Genomic DNA, 13357 nt, shown 5'->3' with positions numbered 1-13357 from the left:
GCAAATTGGTGACAGCAGCAACAACCCTGCAGCACACATGCCCCTTTTTTCCGTGCACACATCCACACACACACACACACACACACACACATAGCATAGCACCTTGGCCTGTTTAGTTTTATTGCTGGTGTCAGGTGAGGAGGTGGAGGTAGGAGTGCTGTCTAATGTTCACCTCACACACACATACACACACAGACACACTCACACACAGTCATTTCCACCCCTGCCGACACCTTGGCTAACAAGACCTGTGAACCGCAGTGACAGAACTCCGAGACTTGTCAGAGTCCCAGTCATTTAGTGCCAAGACCTAGCCCCAGCTCTAACCCAACAGGGTTTCTGTATGCACACCAAGCCACAATAGGCTCCACAGTGATATACTGAACATGAGTCTGCTGAATCCTACTGCTCCTCCAGGTTAATATTGGTTAAATAATACCTTTTCTACAGTGGCCTGCAGTAATTCTTTCTACAAGATAAAAAATGCGTTACATAGTGTAACATTATAGTTATTTAGTTGTGCTAGGTGTGTGTCTCATGGTTCACTTTAACTTTACCCTCAGTTTGCACCTCATTATATTGATCTGCACCATCACACACGACTTCTTTTATCTATTAATGTTTCAGTGTATGCTGTTACTCTTGTCTGTCTGTCTTGCTTGTGTACCAGCGCAGTTATGTGTCGGTAAAACTGCTGTATCTACAGGCATCTATTTGAAGTATCTAGTCATCGTGAGTCATTACAGGTAGTTGTGCACGGACCACTGCCCCTTTTGTTGCATGTATACAGGATGTTCGCTGCTCAACGCCTTTTTCAGTGCCCTCCTCTCTTCCCTTTGGTGTGATCAAGTAAGCGGAGGGGAAAGGAGAGTTGACTCGGGTTAGAGCCCTGCACAGCTTTGCTACCTTGGAAATGAACTGCACAAACAACGGCTGGCCATTGTGCCTAAGCGCTTACAATGATGCCATTTAAGAGAGTATTGATCCAGCCAGTGCAGGGTCAATCATTGGATCAATGATGTGTGGGTTGGTCGGCTGGAAGGCTGGTTGACTGCATGAATGAATGAATGAATGGATGGCTGGATAACGGATGAATGGACGGTTGGATAATGGATGGATGGATATATGGATTGATTCACGGATGGATTTGAAGACTGATATATGGGGGTTGCAGTATTGTCATGCCAGCACAGACATGAACTTGTGAGGGTCTGAAGATTTCAGTTCTCTGTCCCTTTTTTGTGCTGGACTGTGTCCTTTCAGACTGGTACACCTCTCAAAGATCACCACCTACACTCAAATTTACTGTAGGTTCACATTATTGTGATGCTTGTCCCACTCAAAGAAACATGTCTTTGTACTAAGTCAGTTTAAGTCAACAACCACAAACATGGTCATAACTTAGACTTTTATTGTAGTTGTTGCTAAGGAGGGCACGCACCTTAAGAACATCCACTACCTGCTAGTATTGTTCCTTAGATGTACACAAGCTTAGGTTGACATCCCTCAAGGAGTTATACTGTGTTTATGTAAAGCTTTACTGTGGCATAGAAGAGTAGGAAAAGTAGAGGTATAAATTAAAAAAGAGTCATTGTCATTAGCATGTTCTTGGTGGATTCTTGTGATGTGTTTACACCAGGGTTGATTGACCTAGTTACCCAGCCCCTGGCAGCGCAACACGGAGAAATACAACACAGTGCAACACAAGGGAGAGGTGTAGAATCCTTTATTATTCTTACATGTGAGTTTCATGCGAGCGAACGCGCACACATGCATTGACACATACTCGCAGAGCAGTGATCATCGGGGGCTCACAGAGGTCGTGCCTCGTGACAAAGTGAAAAGAGGGAGAAAGCTTATTTAAAATTCTGTAAGAGATGTCAATTGTGCCCTCTGCATATTTCTATGGAAAATTTGTAAATAGATCCTTTGTAAATAGCTTCTCTCTTGCCAATCACCCTGTCTGCTCTCTGCACAGCAGCATTAAAAATTGATCCTTAGCCGCACCAGGGTGAAATGCTAACATCGCTGCCAAATGACTGATTAAAAAGAAAAACCTTTAATCTTTGCTTAAAAGTGTCTACTGCCTTGGCATGCCTCTCCCCTGTGCTCCTCTATCTTCCAAGGCTGAGGGGAAGGAGGGGGTCGCCGTGGGGGAAACGGGGTCACGCTTCATGTAGAGTCAGCACTGTACAGCGATATAGCTCTAGAGGTGAGGGATTTCACTAAGAGCAGATCTAGGAATTGACATGTATTGCTCTCTTCTGAATTTAACCTTAAGCCAAAGGTTAAAAACACTTTTGAGCATTCCACAAGAGTAGGGGGACGAATGTGTTGGCATTCCTGCTAATAGCTTGCAAAAAAAAAAAAAATGTACGTTTTTACTTAACCATGCAAGTTAACAAAAATCAACAGGGTTGTACTGACAATGCAACGTAAGATAGTTTGACCTGCCTCCAGCTTGCTCAATTGCACAGCAACCGAAATTGACACACTCTCTCCTTTAAATGGTGTTTCAATAGTGACATGGCAACTGAAGCGTTATGAAATGGAGAAAATCAGCACTTTAATGTCTTTTTTTTTTTTTTTATTGCTCTTTTTTAAAAAATCTTTTAAAGTGATGATTGGAGATTCTGAGAGGTGTGTTTGTGTTTCAGCGAGCAGAGAGGAGAACAGAGAATATGATCACCCAGAATGTGAAGCTCTCCTCAGAGACCATGTCAGCAGTCCCCTACCGACGGAGCATGCAGAGAAAGAAAACACAGTGCAAGTAAGATAAACACACCTCCTCTTTCTTGTTCTATAGCCCATTTATTGACTTACTTGCATACTGTATAGCTCAATCTGTAACCCATTTGCTAACTCAACAGCTCCCTAACTCTTGCAGTGGATTGCTCCTGATTGATATCTTCCTCTTCCACACTCCCTGCCTGCCTTGTTGATATCCTCATTCCCACGCACCCATTGTTTGCTTCTCAAACCCTCTTTCATTCATTTTTTCCAGTTTCTTTTTACATGCTGTAAATGAACATATCAGTAGCGAGTGATACAGTATAACAAGTTGCACTTGGGTAAACAGCACAACCCTCAAAACATTAAGAAGTAAATATATTCACTCACCTCTCAGAATATCAGTGAGGACCACTAAATTGTCACCCAGAGCCACACAAACACACACACACACACACACACACACACACACACACACACACAAAAACTCTCAAGCTCCCGCCCCTCCCCATCTCTCTGTCATTCAGGTGTTTACTGTCATTCATACTCAGGGTTTTGTATAATCCTCTCACCACACCTGAGTGCTCCCCACTCAATGTCACTGGATTTACTCTCTCTCTCCCCCTCTCTCTCTCTCTCTCTCACACACACACACACACACTTCCCCTCTCCTCCAGTGCACAGCCTTTTTCATTTTGCATCACAGCCATTCTTATACACACGTTGTCATTTCTTATGTAAATAACCACAGATAAAAAGACAGTAACAGACATTTTAAGATTTACACACACCACTCTGCGCGTATGTTTTCAGTCATCCACTCTCATCAGCCAGTTTGTTTGTGGAAGTGTCTTTGCCTGTAGCCATAAATTAGGGGTTGTGATTTAACTCATTGAGACAAAAGAGAAAGACAACGAAACATGAATAAAACAAATGATGTGGAGAAGGTGAGGGGGAGAGAGAGCGCGAGGAGAGGAGGGTGAACTGAAGGCAGAAATGGGCCAGTATGTATTCCTGCTCTACTTTCACTTGGGGAAGGCTTCATTAAGAAGTCTGTTTCCAGAGCATGGTGGAATCTGTGTGTGCGCGTGTGTGTGTGTGTGTGTGTGTGTGTGCGCGTGTGTGTGTGTGTGTGTGTGTGTGTGTGTGTGTGTGTATGTGTGCGTGTCTGTGTGTGCGTGCGTGCGTGTGTGCACAGGAATGGGTGTATATGTTCATAGGTTAATGTGTGAGATTGTGTCAGTGCACATGCACATTCATGCATGCATGCGTGCATGCCCATAAAAAATATTTGTGTGTGTTCAGCGAGAGAGATCTCTTAAATAATTTACACTCAGAACTCTCTAATTGGTATCAAGTTTTTAAATGGGGTCAAATGTTGCGGTGCAGTTTCATGCAGCTTTTCTTTTGCCTTAAGTCTGTATCATTACATCTGGTGCTACAGTGCTGCTGCTTCATTGAACTTGAACCTCTAAATTCTGTATTTGCCTATTGACTGGGGCTCTGCTCTCAGACTCGAGAGACGTGCCGCACCAGGCTGAGGCTGAGGAGGTATTCTAGTTTTATAGCTGTGGTAGAGTTGTGTTTGTCCATCTACTCATGTCTGTTACATACAGAACATTCTGTGAGAGATATGGTAAGTCATAAACATCAAAAAGAGGTACACACACACACACACAACACACACACACACACACACACACACACACATAGAGCCTAAGGCAGCGCACAGAGCTGGTATTAGATTTAAGCCCCCTAATAAAGCCAATTAGAATTATACTGTGCAATGGTGAAGACAACTTTACCAGGGCAATTCTCTCATCTCCACGCACACACAGGCAGATATGCAGCACACACATGTATATGCATACGTAACCGAAGTCTGACTGCTGCACATACACTTCAATCAGAAATACCTTGGCCCAGTTTTAGTTACTAATCACTCAACAGCAAAAGCAACTAGTTACATTACTTGTTATATTACTTTTGTTCCTCAGCGCAGCTCTGTCAATGATCCCTTTAAAAACACTCAAAGCCTCCACACTCATACTGTACATTGTATTGTCTGTATTTGTATGTGGAAGTAGAAAATGAGACAACGTGGTTTAACAACATCTCCAACCTCTCAACCAAGTCTCTAACTCACAAAACCAAGTTAATTAGCTGCATTTGGGCTTGCCAGTGGTAAACATTGGCAAGGCAACTAAGAATGTACAACATAAATAAAAATTTTGGGAGTTACCAGGATGCGCATTTCAAGTTATGGAAAGTCATTTTTTTTGCTACTGGGAGGCTCATTTCTCACCTCCCGTCTCTGCATCAAGCTATCACATCCTGCACCGGTATCTCCACTGAATGCAATGAGAGGAAAGTGATATCAGGCTTCCATCAAACTCCTGGTAGGACAGCCAACAAGCAAACCCTTAAATTGTTAAAGTAATGGAGCCTAACTGTGATTACTAACTGTAATGTAAATGTAATTACTAAATTTCAAATTGTGGGGCGTCGTGTGGCGTAGTGGTCTAAGCAGGCACCCCATGTGTAGAGGCTACAGTCCTTGCTGCAGTTGGCCCCGCTTCCAGTCCCGCATCGGACGGCCTTTGCTGCATGTCATTCCCCCTCTCTCTGCCTCCCCATTTCCTGTCTCTCTACTGTACTATCGAATAAAGGCATAAAAAAGCCAAAAAAATATACTTTAAAAAATCACTACTGAACTACATTGGTGTAATGCTACAGTAATGCCTGTTTTGCTGCATTATCACACTGTTTATGAAATATAAAAGTCACTGTGAGCATGAATGTTGCATGAATTTTTATTAAGCTTTTTTGGGAAAGCAAAGGATCTCAAATTCTAATTTAAGCAAATCAGTTTTGAGTTAATAATTTAAGTCGTTGCAGTTACGACAAATCATATCATTTGATACAGCTAAACACCTACTTTGACAGGTTGTCTGTTTTGCTACAAAAGTCATTTGACTGTGCATTTAGGATACTTGTGTCACAATAGGAACAACCTAAATAGATATTGTGTATCCTCCTGGCAGGACTTCAAGCACAGGATTCGGGATCTCAAACTGGAGAGACCAGAGGGCTCTGAGGAGCAGGAGAAAGATGAAGAAAGTGAGAGTGCAGAGGAGGAAAAAAAACGCAAAGAAAGACCAAACAAAGATGAGGGAGATGGAGCGTTACATGATTCAGCGTTTGCCATTGCCAGGTCTGCAACGGGGATGGACAGGAGAGGAAATGGCCACTCATCAATCACATCTGACCAGGAGGGGAGAGGGAGAGGTTGCAGAACAGCAGGGCCCCTGGAGTTGAGGAAAGAACCACTCAGAAGCCGAACAAGCAGAGACGTGGTCTTCACCACTTTACATCTTTTACCTAGGTCAGAGGGAGAGCAATGCAGACCCACTGCCAGCACCCTGCCCCGTCTACTGATGGGACAACAAGCTCATAGCAGAGCTTTAGCTGAGGCTCAAGAGGTGAGTGTTAATGTGATTATCACAAAGAACAAATCTGAACGATCCAGCTGCATATGTCTTCAAAGGCAAACAAACTTCCAGGTTTGCACATATTAAACTTCTTTTACTTTCCCTGTTTAGTCTCAGTGAGTACAATCCAAACATCATTTTTACTTTTATTAGACTGTTGACAGTAAGAGAGTGAATGGAAACATCGGGATGACCTGGCAACATCACAGGGCTGCTGGCCCTCAACCCCTTATTCTTTATACTTACTATAATGTCCAAGAGAGCTACAGTAAGTGGTTTTGAACTCTGAGAGGCAGCACTGAATCACTTTGGCTGAGATTAAAGAAGAAAGTATACATTAAGTGGTTGGCAGGCTTGAGGTGTAACTTTAGTAGTGGACTGCTGCACGAACACTAACATACAAACATTAAGTCGTTAACAATGAAGTTAAAAAGCCTATACATTCCTTAGAAAAAAAGAATGTTGACATATTGTGTAGTTTTCGGTCATTTTTGTTTTTTTTTTATATTATAGGATAGCATCAAGTAATTTCCCCAGTAACTAAGCAAATTGTGAGTACAAAAACAGGCTGTTTTCACATTTATTCTTGTTTTTTTTCATATGTCTTTGTCTTTTCAGGAGAGATCTACACATCTGACTGAACTGCTCCAAAAATCCAGGAGTGATAGCAACGTTGTGCAGAATCCCAAGCTCAGGCACAAACCCAGACCTCCTGAGAGATGTACAGGTTCTGGGGCTCAGAGGGCAGCCTCTTGTCACCATTCAAAAACAAGACTACACACTAAAATTGAGTCTCCCATTTACAATTCTTCTCCCCGTCTGACCCCTGGACAACAAATTCAGATGTCCCCTTCCTTCCAGCAAGTCGAAGCCTCTCTTTCTCCAACTCGTTCCTCATCTGAAACATCCAGGTACTGTCCTACACACAGAAGAGTGGTTTCTTCCTTTAACACTTCTTGGAATAATCTATAAAAATCCACAGACCAGGTCTGTCCACCAGTGGACCCTTAATATTTACCTGTTGTTTTAATGCTTGAAATGTATATATTTACCCTTTTATGTCAGTTTATGTCAACTACATGAAATCAAAATATATTTATTGTACAACCCCCCAGATATAATACACAACTCATCCATAAAGTCATTAGCATTTTTTCCCAACAGTCCCTGAAAATGACTGGCTATGGAGAGAGAATGTGCACTCTATTATCTACTAAATAATGTTTTTTCTGGAGACCACATACAAAGCTAAATACTTTTGGCTCCAAGGTGACTGACAAACAGTCTCTTTTGCACTGCAAGAGCTCTCCAAAACAGACTCCAGATCAGCATTAAAGGGCTCCACTTTACCCCACACTGTGATTTGGCAAATATGCTCCTCTTACAAACCAACTCAGTCAATGACACTCATGAACCCTAACCTCATCTGAAAGCATTAGACTTTTGTCTTACAGTCAAAGCTGCGTGTAGGAGATGCAGAATCCTTGAATCACCACATTTCAACATGTCAACAGAACTTGAGAGGGCTGAGTTTTTTTTTTTTTCTTTTTTGGAAACCCTGCACACTACCGAGCCACATTCATTTTAATACTTACAGTATGTTGTTTATTAAAGACATAACGCCCTCTCAGATCTTGGCCTCTTGTAAGACATTTCACGGTGGAGTGTTTTCATGGCTGCCCGTTTCTGCAGTATGAGTCACATGTGCATGCTACTATGGCTCTTTTGAGTGTGAGGAAATTGATTTGTTGTGGAGATAATGCTATATGATGAGGTTTCTCTAAGTAAGTAGGATCATTACAGGAAACAGAGCTCCCTTTGAGTTTGCTTTGCTCTTTGCTGTGTTTTGTTCTTCATGTTTCTTAGAGAGACGTCCCTCATTAGTCTTGCACTGTACACAAACTGCTTCTTTGCCACAGTGTCAACCACAACCACATGGTAATTCCTCTTCCATTTTAAGTAGCACATATAATGTTTTTTTTTTTCATTATTTACATTTAACAGAAAGGACCTTTTTGTTAATAACTTGGTGCTGTGTAACATATTAACAGTGCTGGTTTAGATTAATCACTCTGAAATGTAAACAAATAAAAGTTGAATGAATTCTTTGTAATATTAATATCAAAATTAATACTGCTACTAGTACTACTAATGATAGCAATATAATAACAATAAGTATTTTACCACATTAAGAGCTGATTTTACGTTGATAAATCATTGTATGAAGTTTTCAACTTATGAGTTATGTTGACATATCGATTGGATATTTTATTGTTCCTGTTTTACTTTCATCACAGTGTTGTCAGTTAAGTTGGACAAAGAATACATATACACGCCAAAGCTACTTATTACTTTTATCCCAGTTTCTAAAGGAAAGAGAAGGATACTAATGTTAATTATGTGAACCTAAGCAAAGGTATTTAAAAGAATACTGAATTGCTACTCCTGGAAAATGATCACTAAAATAATAAGTGCTTTTGAATTGAGTCTTAGATCTGCTTTTGTCAGCAACAAACTCAACACTGACTACATACAGCCATACAGTACTGATGGCATTGAGACATCCATCCTCATCCCACCCCATCGTCTCTTACACTCCCCACGGTTTGTGTTGGAGCGTGTGAGTAAGTGTTGGTTGTGTGTATCACGTCTTTGCCCTGCGAGACTCCTGCCAATCGATTCAAGGTGAGATCTGTCGATTAAACACCCTGAGCCGTGCTCTCTACCTAACCCCGGGGTGATTCAATCCTACCCCTTACACACACATATACACACCAGTACACAAACACACGCACGCATACACACCAACTTCATCTGTCATCCATCAATACTTCCATCGGGGCCTGTATTGATCCCCTCCATCCAGCGTCTTCACCCCATGCAGTACAACATCAGGGCCAAGACGACGTCTGTGCAGGTTTAATTTCTGACAGATTTACAATAAAGCTCAAGCTATTATTTAACTCTTCCGGCCGCAGTGTGCTCTTTGATTTAGCACCCTGAGAGAGGATGAGTTACAGCTGACATGGAGAATCTGCCGGGGCTGGAATGGTAGGCACCCGGTTCATAACTCAGCCGCCGAATGTGTAGTTAGTCAATCACTTGATCTGTAATCACAAATGCTGCCAGAAATTACATGAGTGATGAGCTGTAATAAAAGCACTTACTTTTCCTGCTCTGTCTCTTAAGTGTTATTGGCAGACCCCTCTCTCCCAGGAGGCCGTGGCTGTGAAACAAAATCCCGATATAAACTGCCTCATTGGTCCCTGCCTCACGCTCTCTCTCTCTGGTGTACTGTGTGTGTGTGTGTGTGTGTGTGTGTGTGTGTGTGTGTGTGTGTGTGTGTGTGTGTGTGTGTGTGTGTGTGTGTGTGTGTGTGTGTGTGTGTGTGTGTGTGTGTGTGTGTTGTGTGTGTGTGTGTGTGTGTGTGTGTGTGTGTGTGTGTGTGGTGTGTGTGTGTGTGTGTGTGTGTGTGTGTGTGTGTGTGTGTGTGTGTGTGTGTGTGTGTTGTGTGTGTGTGTGTGTGTGTGTGTGTGTGTGTGTGTGTGTGTGTGTGTGTGTGTGTGTGTGTTGTGTGTGTGTGTGTGTGTGTGTGTGTGTGTGTGTGTGTGTGTGTGTGTGTGTGTGTGTGTGTGTGTGTGTGTGTGTGTGTGTGTGTGTGTGTGTGTGTGTGTGTGTGTGTGTGTGTGTGTGTGTGTGTTAATGCAGAGTGCTCCCACCACAGTGTAATTCAAAGCTCTTTTTGACAGTCTTTCTTCCACTCTTGGATTGCCTTGCTTCAGGACAAATGATCCTCACTCCGGTAAAGACAGTCATCTGCGTCTCTATCATTTATAATCTCTAATGTCTGCAGAGGTGCAAGGAAACACAATTCACTGACAATGAAACTATTAATTGGTCAGTAAAACACGTCATGTAAATATAGTTTTAAAGGTGTTGGTGTAGATGCTGGTAAAACTTTCCTTGCCTGAATCTCATCTCAGGCCGGCATGTGGTGATAAGTTACAGTACATCAGAGATATGGCCTTATGTACAGGTAATCAAATATCTCAGGGCCACGACACAAACCTTTCTTCGACTGTCTGTGACTCCCGGCTCCATAGCGTTTGGCGGGAGGTCATGCGTGACAGTTTTATTGATACGGACCTCTGTAATAATTACACAGCGTCTTGCATGCACTATTGATCAGGCCTATTGATAAAATCATATTTTACTGTAAAGGTCTGTTGATTTGATGCATTACAGCATAAATCTCTCCTCACAAGCAGCTGAGTTGGAACTCCTACCGCTGAGTGATGGATGCTCCCACAGATAAACACGCACGCACACACACACACAGACACACACACGCATACACAAACTATTTATATCTATTGTTTGAATGGGATAGTAACAGACACAGGTTAAAGATAGACAGAGATGTAATGATATCCATGCATTTAGCCCATCCATATAAATAGACGATCACATAGGGATGACAAGTAGGATCTGCTATCCAGCCCAGCTCGTATGATGTGATATATAAGCAAGGGTGTTTATGGAGTCACTGCACCATCTTATCATGATTTGTATTGTTGGCGGGGGCTGAATCTGCATGGTGGTAATAGATTCTGATGTGATTCAAATGCCCCATGGTGAATGGGAAATAGAGATGAATGTGACAGATCGTAGAGAACTTGTCCTGTATATAAACGGCCTTTAGAACTGTTGTTCTCACAGGGAGGGGAAGGATAGATGGTGTAACGGCTGGTGTGGAGGGAAATGTCATTGTTGGTATTAAAATGGTAAGAATCTGATCCTCAAAGCTGACCTCTACAGTCAGTGCAATGAAATTGATATGATTTCCGAGGAAAAACATTCTGCACGTTGGCTACTGCAGCTTTCGTGGTGTTAAAGAGGTTTTTGTCGTATTCAAGTTGAATGCAAGCTGGAATACAGACTAATGGAGAACTAAACAGAAAGTGTCAGGTAATTTACACTGGTACCTATGGTGTCGCGAATTATCACCCTTTGATCTTACCATGGAAAAACATAACGTGTAATAAAGGAAAAGAGCAAATTTATTACTATTGGAGGAAAGGAAAATAGGTCTTTATGGTTCAGGTTAAAAAGCAGCTTACTAGACCATGTTTCCGCTTTGGCTGGCAGTTCAAATGCATGTTTTCTTTTTGGACTTTTCTCTGGCTGGATTCTGAACCACTTGGGGGTAGTTCGCAAAGGCTGTGGTGCACCAGTGACGGGCTGGTTTTCACATTTAAGGAGCCAAAGGGACATGGGGAACATGTTCATGTTCAAGAGGCCTACAAAAATCTAAAAGCCGGGATATAGAGTTAATCGCTGGCCCAGCCAAGGCCCCCCCAGAGCGGCTGCTCCTGCAAAATGCTGAACAGCCCGTCTGGCTGCAGAACAGGAATTCAGTCTTGCAGAGGACAGAAGAGGGAAAATTGATCTTAATCGGCAGTGATTTGTTTTATAAGCATAAAACCTGCTCCAACCTGAACTCTTTGAAATGCCCTGGAATTCTGATGAAAGTAACAGCATAAACGTTTAACTTATTTTATTTCATCTTATGCAAACCAAATGTATGGAGGCCCGTTAAAAGAGAATAAAATAACACCATTGTCTAGATACAAATAGAAGTTAGGTAACATTATATTTTAAAAATGCATTTTCTTCACATAATAGAATTTAACAAAAAAAATACATATCATTTCCTCCTCAGTATTTTCAAGATCAATTGAGGACCTTACTTCTATAGTGTGTGATTGATATAGTATGGAATCTATCCATAGAAGATGGCGCATAACTAAAGGATTCCACTGACTTTGAACATACTCACTACTTTTGTACCACAGCTGTTTGAAATGCTAATATAAAGCTTGTGAAATGGCAACAATACCGCCAGTGTGTTCCCCAGAGCTGGAGGGAGAAGGCAGAGCAAGACAAAGACAGTTTTTAATTTGAGCGGGAAGCATACAGTGGCGATTCACTGTGACATGATGATTGATATGAGTGAGTAGTATATTTACAGAGTCTGACGGGATAGGAGAAAGAGAGTGTTTTCTTCCCATCCGTACGCTTATCTCCCTCCATAAATCACTGCCGATGGGATGCATAAATATGGACAAGGAAACGTCGTATGGCTCAGACTCGGGCAATTCCACTTTGACCTTTACATTTGGTATTGGTCACTGGTGCTAAATGCATGCCACGACCCTCCCTGACCTTGGGCTATTCATATTTAATAGCCATGAGACCTGATGGTTCCACGGACCACATACAGTATACAAATACACAACACAAACACATCAAACAAGTCGTTACTGTAGTCAAGCCCAACAGCATTGAATGTCATTATTTGAGATTCTGATCATGAGCAGCTCATGTAATTTTCTCGGTCTGTGAAAATAATCATATAAATGAAGTAAAGATATTCATCCCGTTTTGCCTTCTCGTCAGGCTGCTTCTTTACAGCTCTGATTCCATTACCCCTTGCCCAGCGGCACTCTATGATGTCCTATGTCCATCCTAACCTTTGACTCCAGCCAGTGCTTTAAAGGTTCTGCACTTTGCCCTCTCCCATTTGACCTGTCTGAAGTATACCTTTATAATTGCGCCTGTCGCTATCAAATGCTCATATGAGAGGGTGCAGGGGCAGGGGGCCGAAGTCTGTCCAGTAACCTTTTGGCCTCTTGTTCATCCATTCTGCTCGAAGCAAGCACCACATGTTTCCTCCCCCTACCCACAATCCCATACTGTATTAGTCTGCATGTCGGAGTTATTGATGTTGCTCTGGAAATATTTTATTGGTCAGTCATGACCTTTGACTGGGGCAATGCAAACACTAACCCCCCTAAAGCTTCCTATTGACATGGATATATATATATATATATATATATATATATATATATATATATATATATATATATATATGATCAGGTGGCTAATAGAAGTATAGATTTAGAATGGCCAAAGATCTAGTCATATGGATTTTAACACCATGAGGTCAGCATTGCTTGTGAGTAGGATCAACAGTCAAAACACATATTCATGTTTGTTATAATGAAAACTATCCAATGATGCACAGGAAAGACGTTTAGTAAAAATGGATGATGAAGACACAAAAATATGTAATA

The 13357-nt window shown here is 41.9% G+C and overlaps 1 protein-coding gene across 2 annotated transcripts in view; it reads left to right on the top strand.

The window, feature by feature from the left end:
- LOC130170143 (X-linked retinitis pigmentosa GTPase regulator-like) overlaps window positions 1-9413 on the top strand; it is a 297248-nt gene extending 287835 nt beyond the window's left edge. For both annotated transcript variants that reach the window (XM_056377305.1, XM_056377304.1), the window contains exons 12-14: window positions 2658-2770; window positions 5775-6212; window positions 6840-9413. In XM_056377305.1, coding sequence (XP_056233280.1) covers window positions 2658-2770; window positions 5775-6212; window positions 6840-7193 — 905 coding nt within the window. In that variant the 3' untranslated portion in view covers window positions 7194-9413. The remainder of the gene's footprint in view (window positions 1-2657; window positions 2771-5774; window positions 6213-6839) is intronic.
- The last annotated feature ends 3944 nt before the right edge of the window (window positions 9414-13357 follow it).

The sequence above is a fragment of the Seriola aureovittata genome, chromosome 5, assembly GCF_021018895.1.
Source record: "Seriola aureovittata isolate HTS-2021-v1 ecotype China chromosome 5, ASM2101889v1, whole genome shotgun sequence".
Taxonomy (NCBI): domain Eukaryota; kingdom Metazoa; phylum Chordata; class Actinopteri; order Carangiformes; family Carangidae; genus Seriola; species Seriola aureovittata.
This window is presented reverse-complemented; position numbering and strand designations above follow the sequence as displayed.